The sequence below is a fragment of the Podarcis raffonei genome, chromosome 1, assembly GCF_027172205.1.
Source record: "Podarcis raffonei isolate rPodRaf1 chromosome 1, rPodRaf1.pri, whole genome shotgun sequence".
NCBI classification, from domain to species: domain Eukaryota; kingdom Metazoa; phylum Chordata; class Lepidosauria; order Squamata; family Lacertidae; genus Podarcis; species Podarcis raffonei.
In genome coordinates this window covers 41,714,483-41,739,157 of record NC_070602.1, presented here as the reverse complement: position 1 = coordinate 41,739,157, position 24,675 = coordinate 41,714,483, and the positions used below count along the sequence as shown (strand labels likewise).

At 40.9% G+C, this 24,675-nt stretch overlaps 1 protein-coding gene across 3 annotated transcripts in view; it reads left to right on the top strand.

Moving 5' to 3' along the window:
* Nucleotides 1-24,675, top strand: part of FSIP1 (fibrous sheath interacting protein 1) — a 95,997-nt gene that overhangs the window by 62,492 nt on the left and 8,830 nt on the right. Inside the window, exons 12-14 of one of the 3 annotated variants that reach the window (XM_053382110.1) lie at nt 3,726-4,233; nt 6,130-6,188; nt 15,410-15,547. In XM_053382110.1, the coding sequence (XP_053238085.1) occupies nt 3,726-4,233; nt 6,130-6,164 (543 nt within the window). In that variant the 3' untranslated portion in view covers nt 6,165-6,188; nt 15,410-15,547. Of the gene's footprint in view, nt 1-3,725; nt 4,234-6,129; nt 6,366-15,409; nt 15,548-24,675 lie in introns of those variants that run through there. The other 2 variants (XM_053382119.1, XM_053382100.1) reach the window with 2 other exon arrangements.

Genomic DNA, 24,675 nt, shown 5'->3' with positions numbered 1-24,675 from the left:
TATCTCCCCCATTGAAAGCAAAAGTGCTTGACTTTGGCAGGGTCATGCCCCTTATTTAGCCTGCTGTAAGAATCCATCTTACAACGCAGGTGGCGCTGTGGGTTAAACCACAGAGCCTAGGGCTTGCCGATCAGAAGGTCGGCGTTTCGAATCCCCGCAACGGTGTAAGCTCCCGTTGCTCGGTCCCTGCTCCTCCCAACCTAGCAGTTCGAAAGCACGTCCAAGTGCAAGTAGATAAATAGGTACCGCTCTGACGGGAAGGTAAACGGCGTTTCTGTGTGCTGCTCTGGTTTGCCAGAAGCGGCTTAGTCATGCTGGCCACATGACCCGGAAGCTGTACGCCAGCTCCCTCGGCCAATAAAGCGAGATGAGTGCCACAACCCCAGAGTCGGCCACGACTGGACCTAATGGTCAGGGGTCCCTTTACCTTTACCTTTACCTAAGAATCCATCACCTCAGTAACAATATTGATGCTACAGCAGGTACATTATTTAAGCAGGTCCTTAGCATCCCTTAAACCCTTGAACATTAGGATAGCTGCAATACATTTCTACTATCAAATGTTTAAAATGAAAAAAAGAGAGATTCCCTCACAAACGTAACTCAATCTTTTAATTATTTGTCCAAATGTCAGCCTGTGTGCTGATTGCCTCAGCTGATTTACTTCTTGACAAGAAATATTTGTATAAGGACGCCAGCAAGAAATATGAGAAGAAAGGAAAGCCCTTAGGGAGGTTTGAAGAGTTCTTTTATGGCTAAATCTACTGAATAAGCAATTGTAGCTGGACACAGAAGAGAAAAATCCACACACTATACTTTGGAAAATTACTGTACATACGAAACGTAAGCACATTTGCTTGGAGTAAGGATGGATATGGTAACTTAAATTGGTGATGGACTCTATTGCCACTACACTCTTGCAAAACTGGAATTTTATTTTTTATTGGAAAAGTGAACAAATGATGGGAAGAACTAGTAACTTAAAGCCATTCCACTTGGCGCTACTAGAAGGAATTCACAGGTACTTGGCAGTACAATATTTTCATGAAAGGGAAATATATTGTTAAATTTTTGCCCATCCAAAGGTTTTGAAAGGCCTTCACACTCAAAAGTGGCAACCCTAGATGTACAGTAATTTATCGTATTATTTTCATAATAAAATACGACGTCAATGTTTATACTGGTATTTCAAGAAGTGAAATACTTCTGTATATTATGGAGTAGTGGCTTTTTTGTTTGTTTGTTTAACATATTTATTGACCAAATAATAATAATAAATTATTATTATTATTATTTATACATACATACATACATACCCCGCCCATCTGGCTCGGTTTCCCCAGCCACTCTGGGCGGCTCCCAACAGATTAAAAACAGAATAAAACATCAAACATTAAAAACTTCCCTAAGCAGGGCTGCCTTCAGATGCCTTTTAAAAGTCAGGTAATTGTTTATTTTCTTGACATCTGATGGGAGGGCATTCCACAGGGCAGGTGCCACTACCGAGAAGGCCCTCTGCTCTCTTTAAGAGCAGTCGTTATTTCTGTGTGAGTTTTCTGTCGATCCATAAGTTAATTGGTCAAATGTATACTAAAATGTGTCCATCACTTACTGAGAGCATGGCTAAACTTAAAGTTAAAACTCAATTTCAGTGTGATAGTTCACTATGTGCATAAATGTCTTCCATTGAAGCCAAGAAAATTAAAACGTTTGGATGGATGGTGTCCCTTTTGGCTTGCCGTAAGAATTAGTTACAAATCTGTAAAACTCAGACTGCTGCTTCTTAGCACTGGCAAGAGGGAATATCTGATTGGCGCATGAAATATGTATTTCCTCCTTTTGGTATCTTAGTCAGAAACAGGACCTTTTCTGCGTGATGCCTGACTTGTGGAATGTCCTAAATGGGTACATCTGTCAGACTCCATATCTTCTGGTGTTTAAGCAGGTACTTCAAACCCACCTATTTGCCTGTATTGTTGTTATTAGTTAATTTTTTAAAAAGCTTTACATCTGACAACAAATTCAAGTTGCAGGCTGATCCCAAAACAATGATTAAATTAACCATCTGTAAATTGACCAGCCATTGGGTTTTGATCGTTGCTACGTTGGATTGTTTAGTTGATTTATTGATGCTGTAAGACTTCATGGATATGAATTAAAGCCTTTATTCCTTTCTAAGCCAGATTGTTAGCCACTTTGAATATAAAGAATAAAGTGAGTAGGCAGATAAAGGCACAGCCAATAGATCTACCATAGCTTTAATAATCTCTTCAGTAGACCATATGAAAGGGTGACTGAAGCTGTGGTTGGGCTTCCGGATGCTTTCTGCCTGACAAAGTCACATTATTGTCCCCTATATTTTCCACAACATATAGAGCGCAACAGGCTGAATGGTAACGTTTGTAACAAATTTTTTACTGGTTACTTCCTAACATACAAATCAAGTGCAGGATGTACACCATCCTTAAGCAAGGTATATAACCTATTTAATTAAAACCAATGCAGATATATTTCTTCCTTTCTTTATACATTCTTGTTTGATTTCATATATTACACAGTCCTCGAATGTGATTAAGGAAAGGTCCACGGAATGTCATGGACGATACAGCTGATGAGGTTGGCTAGCATTGGTCGCAGACACAGGCAGGCTGGCTCAGGCAGCTGGGTTGGGCAGAACAAGGTTTCCGGATGTTTCCTTGTTTCACATTCAAGGACTGTGTAATATATGAATTCAAACAAGACAGTATTAAGAAAGGAAGAACTATATCTGCATTGGATTTAATTAAATAGGTTATATACGGTACCTTGCTTAAGGATAGTATATGGTGTTCATCCTGGACTTGATTTGTATGTTAGGAAGTAACCCATAAAAAAATTGTTACAAACATTACCATTCAGCCTGTTGCGCTCTATATGTTGCGACTATTGCATCTGCGTAACAAGTTATTGTATTTGTTTTGACCCTATATTTTCCACTCACATATACAGGCATCTCTGCATTGGCCATTCTTACAATGTTCAGCATTCATATTAGGATCTTTGCACAAACATACAATCCTTCACAACCACACTTTGAAACTTCAATAGGAAGGAGCTACATACTACAAGTGCACAGGGTCAGCCATTTCTGCTACCATGACTTTCCTTTTTCAATGTCGCAGTTGCTGGAAATGGCTGCGGTGGCCCCTCTGTAAGTAGCAGCATCAAAAATTGACCTCACTTCATGTGGCCGTGTACCCAAGTGTATGATTGGGTGAATAGCAGCTTACACTGCCACTGCCCTCACTAGGCCTCTAAAATGTCACTTAAGGACTATTGTGAGTGCTGCAGTGTGGTGGGCTAGGAAACATTGACTCCATTGTGGCTAAGGTATTAATGCTGTTACAATTAGACCAGTCATGTCCTCACACAATCAATAGGACATTTGTGTCTAATTCTGTGACCAGTTGCTTCCCAAAAGCTCTTCAGCTCAGGCTGGTAGCAAGTTCCTGCAGGTATTATTATTTTTTTAATCCACAGGTGGGAGGTGTATTTCCAGTTATAGATCATATTAAAACATTCTTGGTTCATTGTCTGGTACTTTTCCTTCATTCTGGAGCCTGGTTTATGCTCTTTGGCATCAGAGATCAATGCTTCCATTATTTCTGTGTGTCGCCAAGCTGTTTTATGAAGGCATTATTTATAGTTATATTTTGACAGGGAGAATTTTTCCCTTGTTTTTCCAGCCAGATGTACTGCCTTGTCTCTCAGAAGAGCAGCTTAATGCCCTTCTGGAAGAATGTATGCAAACCCCAAGAAGAGTAAACAGTCTTACCTTGCCAAAATCTCAGGGATCCTTTCTTGAACGAACAAGTCTCTGTTGCAACACAGCTAAAGACATCATTCCATCAGATGATGCCCAAAGTGTGGAAAAGCTGGCAAACCCAGAAATGATGGATGCTCAAGATAATGATACATGTTCAAAGGAAATGATGGAAACCTCTGACTGTAATCTCAGCAGAGCACTGGATGAATCTCACCTGTTAGAGAAAAAAGAAAATGAGAATCAAGAAAGCCAAGAGGAGGAGATTGTGCATGCCAGTAGCTCTGAGGACTACTTCATGTCAATTGCCCTTAGCACAGAGAGGCTGAAAAAACCTTCTTTTCTTGATGAACCTTTTTATTGTGTCAGCACGAACAATGAGCCATCCACAGATGTCAACATTCCTAGCATACCATTGAAAACCAGAGGAGGTGAGGTTCTTAATAAACCATTGGAATAGGCTTTTGATTGTGATTTTAAAAACCCAAGCAGGTTCTCATCGAAGGTATGCACTAATGTATTATGATTACACTGGTAGGGCAAAAAAGCCCTTTCATAAGGCACAAAACGATGCCAGAAATAACACAAAATTTCAAAATGTTTTCTGACATTCTTGAACTGACATAAATAGCTGTGAGATTAGTTCTCAGGAAAAGCACTAAAAATAATGATTGATTATGTCAGCTGGCAATAAAGTTGGATATACACAGATGAATTATCTCTTTAATAATATGTAAACCTGTTTCTTTTGTTCATTGTGTCGATAAAATGTGTAAAAGGTTGCAGAAAAGGTCAGCTGATTGCATTTTTTAAAAAAGGAACTGGTAGCATTGCTCAATAATAATACAGAGGTGATGGATATTTCTAGTTAGAGATCATTTTAAAATTTTATTGGTTTAGTGTCTGGAAGTTTTCCTGTGTTGCCCAATAATATTAACAAAGGGTGGGAATACATTGCCTGAGCATACCACTGTAATGCACAGGAGTCCTTAGAAGTCAATTAATGTGTATAAATTGGCCAGGCTGCTCTTCAGTTGTGACAAAGTGTTCTAAGTACTCATCAGTCATTTTGACTTTTCTAACAGAAGCCTCTGCTGCTGAATGACACTTGAATGAAGAATGCATTTAAACATATTTTGTTGTTGAATCTTTTTAACTTTATGTACCACCTTGAACTATCCAGGCAAAGAAAAGTAGAATAAATGCAAGACATAGAATTCTCACAAGATTTTGGCAAAGCCCCTATAGAGCAACAGGCAGATTAGCTGCTACAGTAAATATGTGGTTACTGCAAAAAAATAAAAATAAAAATCAGTATCTAGCACCCCTTCTGCTTCCCTAATGTCTCTAGTATATCTAGGGATGGTGTTGGACCAGCATGACCAATGGTCAGGGATGATGAGAGGATGACTGAAACATCTCCTGTGCTATGGTTATTCATATAGCAGCAGTTGACTTTCCCAAGTTAGAATATGGCCGAGCAAGGATTTCCTAGGTCAAACTCCAGTATTCTAGCAAATGAAACATTTACTTGGAATACAGCAATATTGCTTAGCTAGGCATGCCACATTTTCATGGTGTAGTATCTTTGTACCCATCTAGTGGCCATCATGATTAAATGTTTGGGATTTGCCATTTTTAGTAGACTGTAAGGAATTATGTGACAGCAACCCAGACATACAAGCTAAAAAGCAGATGAATTTTGCATAATATATGGTATGGAATAAGTGGGTGGAGATAAGTTTTTCTTCCTTTCTCTTAATACTTGAACTTGGGGCCATCCAAGGAAGCTGAATGTTGGAATATTCAGGATAGGCAAAGGAAAGCACTTCTTCACACAGTGCATAGTTAAATTATTTGCTTCTCCAGGCAGTAGTGATGATCACTTGGATAGCTTTAAAAGAAGATCAGGCCAATTAGAACAAGGCTTTCACTAGCCACAATGTTCTACCACCTCTTTTGGAGGCAGGATGCCTTTGGACACCTGTTGCTTGGAATCCCAAAGTGTGCTCTGGTCTTGTTTCCTGGCTTCCCACTGGCATCTGGTTGGCAAATACCCTAGGCCAGGAATAGTCAATGCGATGTCCTCAAGGTGTTGAACTCAAACTTCCATCAGTATAGCCAGTATTCTCAGTGTTCAGGGATGATGGGAGTTGTATTCTATCAACATTGGGAGGGCACCATATTGATTACCTGTGGCCTAGTCTGTGGCCAGCAATGCCCAGAGTGGGTTGACGGCAGCAATAACAGCCAGCTGCTTTTTTCATTTACATTTCTGAATACTGTAGGCCTTTCAATAAGCCAAGAATGGTTTTATTTCTGTACAGATGAACTGAAAGATGAAGACATGACTGAAGAGTAATATGCTGCCACCTTCACTGCATTGGTAAAGTCTATTTAATTGGTTATTGGTTTACTTAGTTAAGATCATTTCAGAAATCATCCAGATCTGAGCCATAAAAGCTTATTATTCTGTGAAAATGTTTTTCCCATTGTAAATGCTTTTTGTCTTACTTTCCTGTGGCAATTGGACTTCTAAATAAAAAATTCTCTGTTTACTTGATTTCTGGAAACAGCATCAATAACTTGCATGCATGTTAATGGTTTTTTTTTTTTTAAAAAATATCCCAAAGATGTGGTTTTAGGTTCCTTTACCTGATTTCTAATTATGAAATCTTGAAGAGTCTTAGGAAACATGGCAGTGTATGCTTAGGTTTTCACGATGCATGCAGTATAGTAACAGCTTTTATGTAACTGAGACATAAGTCCGCATTCCTTACAGTGAGCCATATTTAAATATCAACAGAATAAGTCTTTGGCAGATTCATCTAAACAGGAGGCATGCAGAGAATGGGATGCTCAAACGTACCTCTGTTTTCTGTTTGAAACTTGATTCCCAGCTACTTACGTATATGAATCTGGACATGTTCATTCTTGTGTGTTATGTGATGATGATTTATAAAAAAATCTGAGCAGGGAAGAACTGCAAAATTCTACCATTAGTTTTATGTTTGCTTTTGTGGTTTGTTTATTTATTTATTACTTTTAAAACATCTACAGTGACTAGTCTCTGTGCAAAACTACACCACCACCACAAAGGCATGGGCCCTGTCCACAGGTTTATCATCAAAGATTAGCTCTAGTCATGCATTAGCATAGTGTCAATGTACAGGCAGCTGTTCAAAACTGTGGACAGGGAGTCATGTTAAATTGCACATTGTAACATACATTTTGTTAGAAGTAAAAAAATAGTCTGCTACTCAGACGCACATTCCATTTATCCTGACACCAATAACGCATGTGTGAAAGCCTGTTAGTCTGGCAAATCTTGTAGGGAATTGCTCTGTCCTTTCAGCATTGAGTAAAAAAGAAGATAGGGATTTATTTAGCATTCATTAATCATTACAGTGGTACCTCGTGTTACATATGCTTCAGGTTACATATGCTTCAAGTTACAGACTCCGCTAACCCAGAAATAGTGCTTCAGGTTAAGAACTTTGCTTCAGGATAAGAATAGAAATCGTGCTCCAGTGGCGCGGTGGCAGCAGGAGGCCCCATTAGCTAAAGTGGTGCTTCAGGTTAAGAACAGTTTCAGGTTAAGAATGGACCTGCGGAACGAATTAAGTACTTAATTCCACTGTACTAATCATCCATACTGCATTGTTCAACAATAATTAGAAACCCGAGCCCCCTGCCTGTAGGTTTACAATCTGCAAATTACAAACAAGGGAGTAAAGGGGAGAATATGAGCAAGCAGTTGTTGAATAGCAATAGGATTATAATAGATTGTGCCTTGTCCTCAAAGGCGATCGTGCGAGAAGAGCACAGTGGGTCTACTATGAAGGGTATTTGCACTGAAATACCTTGCTGATCAGTGCCTCCGCCTGCAGCTGAGTGGGCATTGCCTTGGAAGGAATCACCTAGTGGCAAGATGTCCCTGATAAAAGAGAAGAGTAGTGCTGCAGTGCCATGGCTGTAGCCATTTGCTCTGGAGATTGGAGAGTCTGGCTGTACGTGCTTCTAATATGCAGGCAAGTCCACTCCCATGGCACGTCTTTCTAAACATTGACCCTTGCTGTGGGTTTTCCAACTGAAGTTGTGGCATTTGACCACCACTAATGATTAAGGCAACTGAGGTTTAATTTTAAGAATGTATTTATGTATTGGTGAGGGGTGGGCAGCCTTAAGTCTCTCTGCTTAACAAATGAGGTTGGCATAAGGAACGCAACCCAAGTGGAGAGATGCCAGGTGAAGGAGCTGATATAACAGGCATCGGGCACAAGTGCAAAGGAGCAGGTTTAAACCTGTTGGTACAGGATGTCCCAAGAGCAGGGATTGGTTCTGGCAGATCAGCAGAAGCGCACGTGGCAATCTGACTAAGTAAAAGAGCAAGAAGCAGACACCAACTTGTCTTGTTTTAATAATAGAAACAGAAGCCTGGCAGGCAGGCAAGCAGCAGAGTGGGCTGCAGAAGCTGCTATGCAGAACTGATGTCTGTTTAAACAGTGGCAACTGTAAATCCAGAAGTGGCCAAATACTATTGGTTGAACAGATTGATTCTGTTTAGATGACAGTGGAGGCTAGAGCTCAGTTGCATCTGGTACAATCTCTTAGCACACAGTTTGTAGTAACCACGTGCTGCTCAGGCCCTGCTGCAGCCTGATCAACATGGGAGCAGAGCCTAGAAGCTTGCCATGGTTTCTAGTAATGTGGGCACCTTTGTAGCTGTCTAATCCTGCCAAACTTCCTCTTTCTCTGGTGGTCTTTTATATCCTTTTTAGCTGTAATAGGATTATGTGCAGCATAGGCTTTTCTTTCACTGTCCCATTTTTGAGCATCTGCAAAGCTGCTAAGCAAGCCAAAATAAACACATTCCTTTCCTTAAATCACAAATCACTGCATGCCAATATTCATTTGCCTAATATTACACCTGGTTAGACAAGACAACTTTGCTGTGGTTAGATAACTCTGCATACAGTGACATTACTGTCAGAAGTTCTGACAGTAACTACAAGAGGCTACCGCAAAGCAACATCTTATTGACCCAGTTTTGGATTCCTCGATGTTAGGGTTAGCACTAGGCTGCTGAAACAAGTGAAGCGGGTATCACTATATACCCTTTCAATACATCCCCCTCTTCTTCTACCCATACCTGTTCAGATGTCTTCGCATTGTCATATAATCCCTCCTTTGATGAATTTTACCACTTACTTATGACATGATCATACTTACTAAGGACCTAAAATTCAGCATCTAGGTCCTCAGCAAGGACAACTGATGTTCAGAATTATAGGTAAAGGTAAAGGGTAAAGGGACCCCTGACAGTTAAGTTCAGTTGCGAACGACTCTGGGGTTGCGGCACCCATCTTGCTTTACTGGCCGAGGGAGCCGACGTTTGTCCGCAGACAGTTTTTCCGGGTCATGTGGCCAGCATGACTAAGCCGCTTCTGGCAAAACCAGAGTAGCACATGGAAACACTGTTTTTTGACCGTGAAAAGTTAAAGTGTGGCTTAAATTCGTGACCTTACAAAAATTGGCTTTTACGATATCACTGCTGAAACATACAGTAAAACGGAATGAGTGTGAGTGCCTGCAAAATTTTAAGGGAGCAGCTTATATTCGGGTATTGTCTTTTCTTCTTTGAATTTTAAAGGTGCAGCTTATATTCGGGTGCGGCTTATATTTGGGCCACTACGGTAATTGCTAATGATTTTTCTTTTATGGTACGAGCACACTCTCTGTGCAGGCCACCTTATAGGCAGCAGGGGCATTCACTCTGAAGCAATCTCTTGTGCCTGTGGTCCAAATTCCGAGCAATTATGCCCAGGACTGCAGTTTCTTTCCCATTATCCCTGTAAGGAGGGTAGTCTTCCCATCACCCGCACAATTTTCCTAATTTCCTTTATCACACTTTTCAAAAGCACACAGAAGCCATTCTAGAGCGAGACGCAAAATCAGATTTCTCAAGTGTGCTCTGCTTTCAACTCTTCTGCACTTTTCTTTTTTCTTTGTCTATTCAGCTGCCGTGTCTCATGTAGGGGTGATCAAGTCCTCCGGAAATGAATAGGCAAATTTGATTTGTGAGTTTGCACATTTTTAATGCTGACCAAAAGTGAGAGGATTTAGTTTCCCTCCTGAGAAATGTCTCTTCATGCTTTTATGAGAAAAACCACATGTTCTGAGTAAAATCCCCACCCCTTCCCTCTCACTTTCTGCTCCTGTACTTCCCTGAAGCACCTTGCTCTCTGTTGCATATTTCTTTTTCTGATTTCTCCGGCTGCTTCCTCAGTCTGCTCTGGCTATTTCAGGCATGGTATGCTGGCCAAAGGTGTCTGCCTCCTGCAGGATAACACCCCGGTTCACAACTTGCATGTTGCTCAAACAGAAGCACGGTCCTGTGGCTATGAAATCCTTTCTCATCCCCCTTATTCTCCCAACCTTGCACCATCGGACTTCCACCTCTGTTCTGATCATGCTGTTTTTCCTTCTGCTTACAGCATGGGGGCATGGTCTCCACTGGGCAACATTTGCCCTTAATCTAACTTTCTTAACTTTGTAGCGTTATACAGGCAGTGACCTGACCATTTTAGGCTCATCTAGTTGACATGTGAACTCCAATGCCCAGGTCCTTTTTGACCCAGTAGAGGGCAGAATAGGGGCAGGGTACTGGGAACAGAAGCTCCTGCGAAATGGTCCCTGCCTATAATATGTTTGAAACACTTTGCAGATGATCACCTCTAACAGCCATAATTGTCCTCTTGTTCTTGAAACGACTCTGCCTTCCACATGCAAATGTCCCCTGCAGACCACATTAGACCTCATTCTTATTTTGACCGAGTTGCCCGGAATATCCTATAGCCTCTCTGGCAATGTCTGTTTTCCACTGTCCCTGATATAGGCCCCAAGATGCAGGCGAAAAACGTAGTTGGATAACATTGGGTCAAACCATGATACTGACTGGCTCTGCTTGCACCACGATGGTGGTCCTTTTAGCACACAAGGCACCGTAACCACGCACCTCTCGTTCTTGGTCCCAGGGTGGTCAACAGAGAGGCAGGGCATTGAAATTTGCTAGGGTGAATGTGCCATGGGTGTATTGCTTGAATTTTAGCTGGATATGCACGTGTGCAAAATTGCTAAGCGTGTAGAAATAAACAAATGGACTCAAGAACTCAAGTTGGGCCTGCTGGATCAGGCCAATGGCCTATCTAGTCTATCATCCTGTTCTCCTATGACCCCTACTGTGACCCCAAGGTCTCGCTCCTAGTCGGTCACCACCAGTTCATATTAAACTCAAAAATCCCAGATGTTGCAACCTTTCTTCACATTGCTTCCATCACAAGAGAACTTTACAACGACAGCATTTTTTATATGTAAGACGTTACTCATAAATGCCATATGTTTGTCTAACCGCAGAAGCCTGCCACAAGGCAACATCTTCCCATTAATCCAGGCCAGTGCCTCAAGTTCCTGTTTTCTTGTCTTGTTCTAGGCCATGGGAGGAAGCAGCTTAGTATGTCAAGCACATTTCATTATTTCCCTTTCCTTCACTTTTGCGTCCTTCGCTGCCCATAACCTGTTACTCTTATAAGCACATGAGGCCACCATCACACCAAACCTTAAAACATGGGATTACTTGCTACAGAGAAATAGTAGCCAACCTGGGCAAAAGGTATTCAATCTGAGTTCAATCCAGCCCTCTGGACATACAGTCAAGTAATTGGGTAATAGTCTCAATCTTGAAATCATCATCATCATCACCACCACCACACCTTTTTCCCTGATGGGAACTCGAGGTGTCTGACAGCTAAAATGGAAACAGCTAAAAACATAGAAAAAGAGCGATCATTAAAGAAAATTAAATATTAATAGAATATATATGTGATATTAAAACATACAGAGCATTAGAATACGATAAAACTTCAAACATTAAAAACTTCCCTAAACAGGGCTGCCTTCATATGTTTTCTAAAAGTCAGGTAATTGTTTCTTTCCTTGACATCTGATGGGAGGGCATTCCACAGAGCCCTCTGCCTGGTTCCCTGTAACCTCACTTCTCGCAGTGAGGAAACTGCCAGAAGGCCCTCGGTGCTGGACCTCTGTGTCCGGGCTGAACGATGGGGGTGGAGACACTCCTTCAGGTATACTGGGCCAAGGCAGAAGACCCTGGGTTAAGTTCCCTGCATCCCAGGTAGGTCTGGGAGAGACTCTGTGTCTGAATGCCTGGAAAGCCACTGTCGGTCAGTGTAGACAGTACTGAGCTTGATTGACCTGTGGTCTGACTCACTCTAAGGGAGCTTCCTGTGTTCCTACTATGTGCTACAAGATGGCTTTGGCTGTAGACCCTGAATTGTACAATCTGAATTGTACAATGTATAATGGTATTTCTTGGCAGCTCTGTGCATCACAGTTTGGATTTGGCAGGAAAGACTGTGAGAGATAGATGCGCAGCCCCATCCCGTGCAGATATTTATTCAAAAGTACGTCACGCCACATTCAATGGGAATCACTCACTAATAAGCAAGTTTGAGATTGCAGCCTCAGAGAAGGCTCCCATTTTTAGGGGACCAATCGTATGTTACCAAAAGATTCAACTGCTTGTCTTTTTCATGTCAAACATTTTTATTCAGGGGAAACAAATGGAGGATTAGAGGATTTCCAGTTGATTTTTGGTAGATGATGTTGAGCTTTTGTATAAGGATTATAGCTGAGTACTTCTTAATATTGAGAAATGTGAGGGGATGTACTTTTAACAAAAGGGAATTGTGTGGCTAATTTCTAGTAAGAACACCTAAGCCCTGCCTAATAAACTCTGGGCTTTGCAAGCCTGTGTTTGCATATGCATGTTGGGCGATCAACGCACAGGTTATGCTTGTGCATGGCCTGATATTTGTTCCTGCCGAAGCTTCAGGAAGCTTTTGGCAAGCTCAGGCTGGAAAATTTGTTCCTTATATTTATATATTGAACTGATTATTTGCACACAGTGTAAGTCGCTGTACTTAAAACATGTAGGAATGTGGCCATAATGTCCAATTTTTGAACCATTTAGGAATGAAATAACCCAAAGATTTGGACATCTTCCATACACGTATTTTCTGGATAAAAGGATTACTTTAAGCAGATTTCCCTGAGCTCTGCAAATCTATTCAAACTTATTCTTAAAGGGTTTCTTTAAACTGAAACTGTAAATCTCTGTTCTAATTCATTTTGTGTACTTAATTTTTTTAAAGTAGTTCTGATTGTTATGGTACTCAAAAGTATTTTCTTCCTTCCTTCCTTTCTTGTGAGAGTGTTACATTCATGTTTGTTCTTGAACATTTCAAGTTTCTCATTTATTTACAGAGTTTTTGTATAATATTATTACAGTTCTTCGGATATGGCCTTTGTGGGCACATTACTGTTGGTAATCTCTCAGTTTAAAGAGGGTGACACAGCTATGGAGGGGAAATTTATATTTTAAAAAATAATCCCGGTTGAGATCTAGAGAGAGCCATTTTTTCTCAGCCTAACTTTAAGAAGTGTTTCCAAGTAGTAATATTTAGTATGAGTTAATATAATGTGATTGGCTTTTTTTTTTCTTACTAAGTGTTCACAGCTACTACTTCTAGCTTTGACTTGTATGCCACCATACGAGCTTTAGCTGTTTTAGCTTTAATATTTTTAATGTGTGCACTATATTTTAAAAATGTTTTTATGTTATTTCTTTGAGCTGACTTGAGAAAGACATTTGTGCCTGGAAAGGTAGCATAAAAACATATATATCACTGTTATTTCTCTTTCCTTCTTGAAGTTCTTTGCCCCAATTCTGCAAGGGAGTTAAGCATGCAAAAGCAACTTTCATATGCTAATGTCCTTCGTGGAATGGTAACTGCGGGTGCAGATTAGAGGCATATGTTTATCAAGGTGCACTGCTGAATTGTGATGTGATCTACATTTCTACCCACAAAACTATGCAGGTGAGAATGGGCATTCTCAGTTGCGTAATGTTTTACCTGGATGAAGCTCTGTTTTTCGTCATCTATGATACTGGGGCTTCATTCTTTGCCCAGAAGCAGCCAAAGAAAGATTATCAGTTTGTTCAGCTAACTTCTACCTTTTCTTTCAAGGAAGACAAAAACCTCTGGCTACGTTCATTGCACACATACTGCTCAAAATGTACTCCTATGCTTAATAAAATGCAAGCACCTCTGAGTGGGAGGTAGACCTGGGTTTATTACATCCGTGCCCCTCACTGGTGACACAGTTTTACTACTCAGAGATAACAACTGAAGTACTGTTGAAGCAACAGCCTAAATCCTCTGCTGTCATAAACTTGGCATCAAGGTGTATTTTAACTGCTGTAGGGGAGGAAAGCTGAAAGGTATGTGTTAGGTTTTCTAAAATAACTGCTAGTAATGGGAAAGTGGGGACCGAGTGCCAAGTTTTGCTATGCTTTCTGTAATAACCTCTAGCGATGATCTTAGTGAATCCAGAGGAAGAACCTAAAAGTGCCATTAAAAAAAGTGCAACACAAGAAGACAGCTGGAAAAGCACAGTAGGAAAATAATATACTTGGTCTTCATATGCCAGAAGCACAGTAGATTGAGTATATTGTTATAATTTGCCAGAAACGTCTTGCGTCTCCTATATTTGAACCTGATTTAGGCGGTCAGGGGTCCCTTTACCTTTTTATAAAGCTGTTTGTTTCCAGCAAAACTGTGTTCTGTGCTTCTTTATAGATTATTAAGTGTCTGCATTCTTATACAGTGGTACCTTGGTTGTCAATGCATTCTGGGAGTCTGTTTGACTCCCAGAACTGTTTGAAAACCAAGCCGCGCGGCTTCCGATTGGCTGCAGGAGCTTCCTGCACTCAATCGAAAGCTGCGTCGGACATTCAGCTTCCAAAAAACGTTCATAAACTGGAACACTTATTTCTGTGTTTGCGGCGTTCAGGAGCCAATTTGTTCAGGAGCCAAACTGTTCAACAACTAAGATACCACAGTACTTGCTTACGGCAGTGTGGTGTGTTAGAGGGTACTGGACTTGGCCCAAAGATGTAATGATTCTGGGTGCACAGGCAAACTAGAGGAATGAGGAATGGCTTGAAACAATGTTATTCCTCAGAGCCTCTAAGACCAACTTGTCCAGAGACTTCTAAGCCTTTGGAACTGCCTGGATCACATGACCTGAGGGCAACCCTCAAATTATCAATTTCTCAATTCTAAGGGCGTCTCTCTAAATTATAAACCCTATCATTACAAAAGAATAATAATAATAATAAGAAGAAGAAGAAGAAGAAGAAGAAGAGGAGTTTGGATTTGATACCCCGCCTTTCACTCCCTTTAAGGAGTCTCAAACGGCTAATATTCTCCTTTCCCTTCTTCCCCCACAACAAACACTTTGTGAGGTGAGTGGGGCTGAGAGACTTCAAAGAAGTGTGACTGGCCCAAGGTCACCCAGCAGCTGCATGTGGAAGAGCAGAGACGCAAAGACGCAGAGACGCGAACCCGGTTCCCCAGATTATGAGTCTACCGCTCTTAACCACTACACCACACTGGCTGCAAATCTCTACTCAAGTTATTGGACTCACAGGGTGATCTTGTGTCCTTCACTGTCTCTCCACTTCAGCTACATCACAGGGTGATTGTGAGAGTAAATGTATACCACCCTGAACTCACAGAAGAAACAGTGATATGATAGATCATAGGAGAAGCCTACAAATGGAATGTGTAATATGGAAAGCTGTCTTCCAGAGTGAGTTACCTTTTACATTTATGGCAAAAAATTCGTTTAGCAGGTATTTCTGCCCTTCCCAGAATTCAAAGTCCTGCTTATAAAAGAGGGCAGATGAACATTCGAAGTGCTCTGTAAGAACCATAGAAGAGTTCTGTTTCATCTGTTTAGCTCCTATTTTTTGTTATTTCTTGTTATCTCAAGATGAAGTTGTGGTGGTTTGTAGAAAGGTAACCAAAATTTGCTGAATAGTTTTCAGAGTACAAGCGTTTTACATCAACACTCCAGCACCTGATAAGAAACAATTTGGCATCAGAGCTATTTGTATTCTGCGCAGGAAATGAGCAATCCAACCCACCATTGTCACTGAAAACTCTTCAGTGAGGTAGATTGTGTGGAGTATTATTTTTCCTGTGCTGGCAAATGTTCAGATGTGATATTGAATGTTAGTGATGGACCATGGTCAATTTGTATTACTGGCTGCTTTATAAACAGAGCATTGACGCTGTACAAAGGTGGAAATGATAACTTGCAGCTAGGCCTGCTCCATAAATGAAACATACCGTAAATCATGCTTAGGCCTTTTGAAACCAGTGGCCTTATATATTCATAACTCTGGGTTGGATTATAACCTGGCTGTTCAAATAAAGAAGACTGCAGTATGATGGGTGAACTTGCATTATTTTAGAGTAGCAGATTATTGTAAATTGTTTTTAGTGTACAATAACAAAATGTATGATACTACTTGGGTGTGTTTCAGCTGGACTATGGATATTTCTCCTCCCTATGAGTTGCTTCTTCTATGTCCACTATAGGTCTTGAACTAATGTCACCATCGTTCCTTTCCCTCCTGAACCAGGATGGCTATCTTCAGGTGCTGTAGGCAAAACATGCTTAGAATCATAGAAGTGTAGAGTCAAAAGGGATCACAAGGGTCATCTAGTCCAACTCTTTGCTATTCAGGAATCTCAACTAAAGCATTCAAGATAGATAGTCACCCAACCCCTGCTTAAAAACCACCAAGGAAGGAGAGTCCATAACCTGCCAAGGGAGTCCGTTCCCCTGTCAAACAGCTCTTACTGTCAGAAATTTCTTCCTGACACTTCATACCACCTTGTAAAACAGCTTCAAACTCATTGTTTATACAGAGTTTGTAAGTTCCAGTCTGAGCAACCAGAAGATTACTGCTTTGTAACTGCTCATGCTGGATTTCAAATCTCTAATATTCTCCATTCTTCCTTTGTACTGGGCAGAGCTTTGAGGCCTACCAGGGCTTTTGCCTGGTGCCAGCGGTGCCAGGCTCTCTTGCACTCTAGGCAAGGCTAACTACCTGCACCCACACCCGCAACCCAAATTGCTAATTTCAATTTTCAAAAACGGGTGTCTTGTAGAAAACAACAAAAAGCACAAAACTGCTAAAATAAATTTATTTTAAATTGCAAGAACAATCTTTTTCAAATACGAATGGAAATCTTTCAGCACACATTGTGATGCTAACATTTAAGTCTTCTAAAAGTTTCAATTTCAGGCACACCAACATCTCACTTTGTGCCTTTTCTTTTGCAAATTTTGTCACCAATTCAGGTCAAGTGCTGATGCTTGGGCATGTTCAACTGATATAGTTGCCAGGCCACTATCTTTCGTTCCATTGTGCATCAAAGATTTTTCCAAATTCTTACGGGTCTTAAGTACAGCTTCAGTAGATTTTTTTGTTTGTTTGTTGTTGATACAGTATATCATACAGGAAGCCAAATAGGGAATTATACTGTTGTAGCTGTTGGAATATCTCTTCAGCAGATTATATGGTCATGTCTAAGATATCATAGTAGAAAGCTATTTTGGATTTCTGCTTTGAATCTTGTGGCTTCTTCTTGAGCCTGTATCTCAAGCTGCCATGTCTCTCTCCCTTTTCTAACTTGCTTTGTGGCAGTATTTCTAGCTCCTTTGCAATCTCAGTAGCATCTATCAAAACATGTTGAAAACCCTCATCACACTTGCAGCCCGCAAGGTACTTCTTGGTCACTTGCAGTTGGCTTGTAGCTCAATTTAAATCAGCTTTCTTATTTTGTAGTAGATTGCTTGTAAGATTGATTTCAAAAATGATGTTGTACCATGTAGCAAGGAATACCACAAGCTTGAACTTACAAACAGCATCAGCAAGGGCTTTAGCTTCAATTTGGGAAGTATTTCCAAAGAAACCTCTCAGACTTGTAAAATGCAGTCTTGACTATGCTACCACTCAGTGGATTTGTAACTGGCTGACTGACCGAACCCAAAGGGTGCTCATCAATGGTTCCTCTTCATCCTGGAGAAGAGTGACTAGTGGGGTGCCACAGGGTTCTGTCTTGGGCCCGGTCTTATTCAACATCTTTATCAACGACTTGGATGATGGACTCAAGGGTATCCTGATCAAATTTGCAGGTGACACCAAACTGGGAGGGGTGGCTAACACCCCAGAGGACAGGATCACACCTCAAAACGACCTTGACAGATTAGAGAACTGGGCCAAAACAAGCAAGATGAATTTTAACAGGGAGAAATGTAAAGTATTGCACTTGGGCAAAAAAAATGAGAGGCACAAATACAAGATGGGTGACACCTGGCTTGAGAGCAGTACATGTGAAAAGGATCTAGGAGTCTTGGTTGACCACAAACTTGACATGAGCCAACAGTGTGATGCGGCAGCTAAAAAAGCCAATGCAATTCTGGGCTGCATCAATAGGAGTATAGCATCTAGATCAAGGGAAGTAATAGTGCCACTGTATTCTGCTCTGGTCAGACCTCACCTGGAGTACTGTGTCCAGTTCTGGGCACCACAGTTCAAGAAGGGCACTGTCAAACTGGAACGTGTCCAGAGGAGGGCAACCAAAATGGTCAAAGGCCTGGAAATGATGCCTTATGAGGAACGGCTAAGGGAGCTGGGCATGTTTAGCCTGGAGAAGAGGAGGTTAAGGGGTGATATGATAGCCATGTTCAAATATATAAAAGGATGTCACATAGAGGAGGGAGAAAGGTTGTTTTCTGCTGTTCCAGAGAAGCGGACACGGAGCAATGGTTCCAAACTACAAGAAAGAAGATTCCACCTAAACATTAGGAAGAACTTCCTGACAGTAAGAGCTGTTCGACAGTGGAATTTGCTGCCAAGGAGTGTGGTGGAGTCTCCTTCTTTGGAGGTCTTTAAGCAGAGGCTTGACAACCATATGTCAGGAGTGCTCTGATGGTGTTTCCTGCTTGGCAGGGGGTTGGACTCGATGGCCCTTGTGGTCTCTTCCAACTCTATGATTCTATGATTCTATCTCTACTGTATTAAAGATGATATCTCATTGGTTTCAAAGCATTGATCCGACTCTTCCATTGTGTTTCACTAAGTAGCTTAACAGGTATGCCTAAGTCTGATACATAGCTAGTTAGAATTTGCCAATGTAGAGTTGATGAATCGAAATAATGACAGGAGTACCTGGGGTTAAGAACTTAATTCGTTCTGGAGGTCCTTTCTTAACCTGAAACCACTCTTAACCTGAGGCACGCCTTTAGCTAATGGGGCCTCCTGCTGCCGTCGTGCTGCCGCCACACGATTTCTGTTCTCATCCTGAAGCAAAGTTCTTAACCTGAGGTACTATTTCTGGGTTAGTGGAGTCTGTAACCTGAAGCGTCTGTAACCCGAGGTACCACTGTATAGATCTTTTGAAACAAACTGAAGAAACTAGTTGTTTCCAAACTGCATCATTGACTACCAAGTTTAAAGTGTGTGCATTTCAGGGCCCCCAAAAGACATGTGAGTTTATGTCCATGGCTCTCTTTTGTATGCCATTTTCTTTGCCTTTCATGTTACTCCCACTGTCATAACCCTGGCCCTGCAGATTCTCAATTGGTCATTTGCTCAAGGTGCCCATGAAGAGTTTCTGTCATAAAAGCACCTGTAGTCTCCTTTAGTGAAACAAACCCCAAGAAATGTTCTCTTATGATAAACTCAAGTTCAGACATAACATACATTGGTTGAATATGACTAACATCAGGTATGCAGCCCAGAACAATTGACTAGTATTTGGCTGAGTTTGCACATGCTAACATTTTCCGCTCTGTAGCACCTGCTAGAAGTTATATAAACTAATTTTGCATATCTTTTCCTAGGTAGTCAACCATTGTTTCTTGATCTTTAACTCTGTGTCAGTAATGTTCATTCGTTATCATTTCCAAATAGTGCTAGATATTCTACAAACTTCAAAAAAAGAAGAAGTCCATTGCTAGCACTACGCAGATTTTCAGTTGTACCCATGGAATTAAATAATTAAATCAATCCAATCAAACTAGTTGTCAGAATCTGGCCATTTTAAACATATCCATCGCACGGAATATTGACCCAAGGGAAACTGAACATGGTGTAGCCTGTTTTGTTACCAGTGAAACATCAGTCCTTTGGCAATTGTGTTAATCCTGACTTGTGCAACAGTGACCGGAGTCCTAGACCAGAAAGCTGCTTGCATAAGGAAATGCTCTATGCTGGTGCAGCAGAAGTCGTCAGAACAGTGAGGTCAGTCATAGGCCATAGATACTGTGACACATTCACATGCGGGGCTCTTGCAAGAGTGCACAGAGAGCAGGGCCAGGAAGGAGGGAGGGAGGAACTAAGGATAAGCTGAGTGGTTCTAATGCATGTAACCTTATGTCAGCAAAGCACAGCAGCAACGCATCTTTTAAAAGCCAAGTGTAGAGCAAAAAAAAAAAAGTATTTATTAAGAGTTTCACATTTTTAGATTCAAACTTTTGAATTTGGGCACATGATGGTTGACTACTTTTTCTGCTATCGACTTTGAGGGAAGCTTATCATTTATTTAAACAATTTATATACTGCTTAACTGCAGTCATTTAATCAGTGCCCAATAAATGCAAAATGGTAAAAATCAGGTAAAACTATAAAATCAGACTCCAGTTTAAATAAATAAATAAATCTTAAATCAGATTGATAAATAACAGCGTGCTGAAATTCAGTACTATTGCACCTTTCCCTGATTTCTGGAAATCCCCCAAATCCAACAGCATCTATTATTAGGAATGTTGAAACCATACCTTCGAATTGTAGGAATTGAATTTGCTTGAGAATTCCACCCCCACCCCCCGCTCTTGGCTGCCCCAAATACTTGCATAAAGTGCAGCTTTCCTACTTTGACACAAATATGTTCTTGGACCCAATACTTTATGGGCACCATAACCTGGGGCTGTCCGGAGAATCTCATTATTATCCTAAGTATAATATTAATTCCCAAACAGCATTTTCAACCTGATCTCTCTTTATCTGCAGACTGTTATTTCTGTTGGTTGACCTACACATAAAGGAAACCTGTGTTGAATGGGTAAAGATTTACTCCAAGGGAAAGATGGTCCAAATAAATAAATAAATAAAGGATGGCAATGCCAAGAAGAAGCAGCAGAAAGGAATGCTCTTGGAACACAGTTCCTTTCAATGAGTTCTTTTTGTTTTAAGCTCATATTATATTTCTGCCTAGTTTATGTGTTTGGAAAAGTGCTCCCTCTTTGACAAGGATAGATCACTTAAAGCTCTAAGCCACAGTTATCCATTACACTGGGGCATTGGATACAGTCCAGGTGAAGCTGGCCAAATGCCTTGCTGAATTAAATGAGACTCCACAACATGGTTTACAGCTTACAACTGATTCCATTATATATCAGGCAGCTTCTCTGCAATAATATATTAGAGGTATAAAACAATGCTGAATCTTGCACACTGTTTATTAGCAAGGGTGTGTGTGTGTGTGTCTGTGCAGAATGAAAAACATTGGCAGGTACTGGGAATCTTTCATATCTGGAGTGTTATCTTGTGTCACTATTTTGATTTCTTATTCAGAAAGGAATACTATCATGTCTTGTAGTGCTCATGGCTAGCAGCAGTTAATGGAAGACTGCAGTATGATGGAGCTGCATTTTGTTGGAAGCTGCCCAGAGTGGCTGGGGAAACCCAGCCAGATGGGTGGGATATAAATAATAAATAAATATATTATTATTATTATTATTATTATTATTATTATTATTACTACTACTACTACTACTACTACTACTACTACTACTACTCAAATGTTATGGTAGACAGAAGAATAATTCCCCACTTGGATGGTGTGTTTGGCATCGTATCCATGGAATCCTTAATGCGTAGACTGACCTTAAGCTGTCTCAGCTGTCCAACTCTGCATCAGCTAAAGCATCAGAACCATCAGTCTGATTCACAGCGCAATATAGGAGTCTCAAAATTATCTTGCTGCTGGCATCTGTCTGTCCCGAGAGACAATGGAGTGCTCCTCCAGGGGTGAAGTAAAACCACTGGAGAATCGCAGTGCCTGTTGTGGCTGCAGAGACCGTTAACTCATAACTTCTGCCTCCCACGCTGCTTTTGTTGCATTAGCGGCACTGAAGTCTCCTCTCTGGGGTGCAAGCCTGGGTGGTATGTACGGAAGTGCTGAGCTGCCAAGATGACAAGAGCCCCCTCTTGGCCTCACTGATTTGGGACAAAGCAAAGAAGAGCAATACATTTGGTACCTGCTTGGTTGCATGCAGGAGTAGCTGGAAGGAGGCATACAAGATGCCATCCAACTACCTTAGGGACTGCACTCTGGATTTATGTAGGGCTTGGTCCTTAGCCTATTCTTCTCCCAAAGGTGTCCCGCAAGGCAGCGGGTATGTATTTTTTCCTCAGGGTTTACTCCCGAAGCATTTCTCACAAATGAGTATGGCCGCAAGGCAGCGGAGGTTTAGCATCAGTTTTCCTTCTCCTAGATGGGCTACCTTCCCAGGTTGGCAAGTCCCATCTGCCCCTCACATCCCTCTACAGGACATGCACAAACCACCTTCATGCTCTCATCTGCTCAATCTGCTTGAACCTGTCTTTGCATACAGGGGAAATCCCTAACTCACCAAGGGTTTGAAGCCAATCGGCTACCCTCACCTAGTTTAGCCACACCCCATGAAACAGCTTCAAAGACATTAATGGTAAAGGTACCCCTGACCATTAGGTCCAGTCGCAGATGACTCTGGGGTTGCGGCACTCATCTCGCTCTATAAGCCGAGGGAGCCGGCGTTTGTCCACAGACAGCTTCCAGGTCATGTGGCCAGCATGACTAAGCCGCTTCTGGTGAAACCAGAGCAGCGCACGGAAACACCATTTTCCTTCCCTCTGGAGTGGTACCTATTTATCTACTTGCACTTTGACGTGCTTTTAAACTGCTAGGTGGGCAGGAGCTGGGACCGAACAACGGGAGCGCACTCTGTTGCAGGGATTCGAGCCGCCGACCTTCTGATCGGCAAGCCCTAGGCTTAGTGGTTTAGACTACAATGCCACCTGCGTCCCTCTTCAAAGACATTAGGCCTGCATTTGAGAGAAATCTTCTTCCAGGCTCAACAATTAATCCAGCAGTGCAGCTAAGTTACAAGTCAGACTGATGAGATGAGGTGGATCAGTAATAGAAGGTCGAGTTTCCCCCTTTTTCACTCAAAGGGCCTGCTGATACTTAGCAACTCTACAGAAAATATGCTACACATTTGAAAGCCTTTTTAACTATTCACAGAACCCTTCAGAAGCAAAGAAGCTGATAAAATAGAACCATCCCTTCCCAAATCTCTGACTAAGCCTTACAAACCATCTAAAGGTAGGTCCTAGTAAAAGTAGCTCACTCCAATGTACATGCAGTTCCCTTGATGCATCCTATTAATGAGCTTTTGGGCATTAATGGAGATATTAATGAGCTTTTGGGCATTAATGGAGATCACAGAATCCTATTAAGGTACCGCGAATTTTTTCGTCTAGCGAATTTTTCGTCTTGCGAAGCACGAAATCCCATAGGAATGCATTGAAAATCAATTAATGTGTTCCTATGGTCAAAAAAAGTCCAAACAAAGCCAAATTTGGTACAACAAGAGTTTATTAAGTGCTCTTTAAAGTCAAGGGTGACAAACTGAAACTGCAGAGTTTTGAGAAAGTAAAAGATAAAGTGTGAGATTGGCTTCATTATTATCAAATAAGGGAGGCTTATAACTTGGACAAAAAAATTGGCTTCCAGGTGGAAAAATCAAAATTGGAAACAGAACTGTTAGATCCCAAAACTAAGACATTATCAAGAATGTATAACTTGCTGTTGAAATGGAATACTCAGGATGAAACGGTTAAATCTGCTATGATAAAATGGGCACAAGATGTTGGACATAACATAATGTTTGCTGACTGGGAACAGTTGTGGACCACAGGTATGAAATTCACGGCATGTAATGCCTTAAGAGAGAATATTATGAAAATGATATACAGGTGGTACATGACACCAGTCAAGCTTGCAAAAATATACCATTTGCCTGATAATAAGTGTTGGAAGTGTAAAGAAAATGAAGGTACATTCTTTCACCTTTGGTGGACGTGCCCAAAGATTAAGGCTTTCTGGGAAATGATCTACAATGAAATGAAAAAGGTATTTAAATATACCTTCCTGAAGAAACCAGAGGCCTTTCTCCTGGGCATGGTCGGCCAATTGGTGCCAAAGAAAGACAGAACTTTTTTTATGTATGCAACAACAGCAGCAAGAATACTCATCGCGAAGTATTGGAAGACACAAGATCTAGCCACCTTGGAAGAATGGCAGATGAAAGTGATAGACTATATGGAATTGGCGGAAATGACTGGCAGAATCCGAGACCAGGGAGAAGAGTTGGTGGAAGAAGATTGGAAGAAATTTAAAGACTATTTGCAGAAACACTGTAAAATTAATGAATGTTAAAATGATGTAGGATTGAAATGAGATGGCTTTAGTAACAAAGTTAAAAGAATATGTAAAAAAGGATTGATAATTAGATGAAAATATGAAGTTCAATATGTTAAGATATATAATTAAGATAAAAACAAAGAGGGTAAGGTTTTGCTGAATTAACTATGTAAAATGGAATACAAAAAAGGGAGGCGTGAGGAGGTCAGGAAAATATGTAAACAAAACTTAAGACATGAAAAGATTGATTTGTTTTTAATTGTGCTTATTTATTTATCATTTATTGTTTATGTATTTTTCATTTTTCATTTGTATTCTTGTATTTTTCTTATTTCTTGTTTTTTTATTCTTTATTTTGTAACTTTTGTCTGTTTATAAAATCTTAATAAATATCTTATTAAAAAA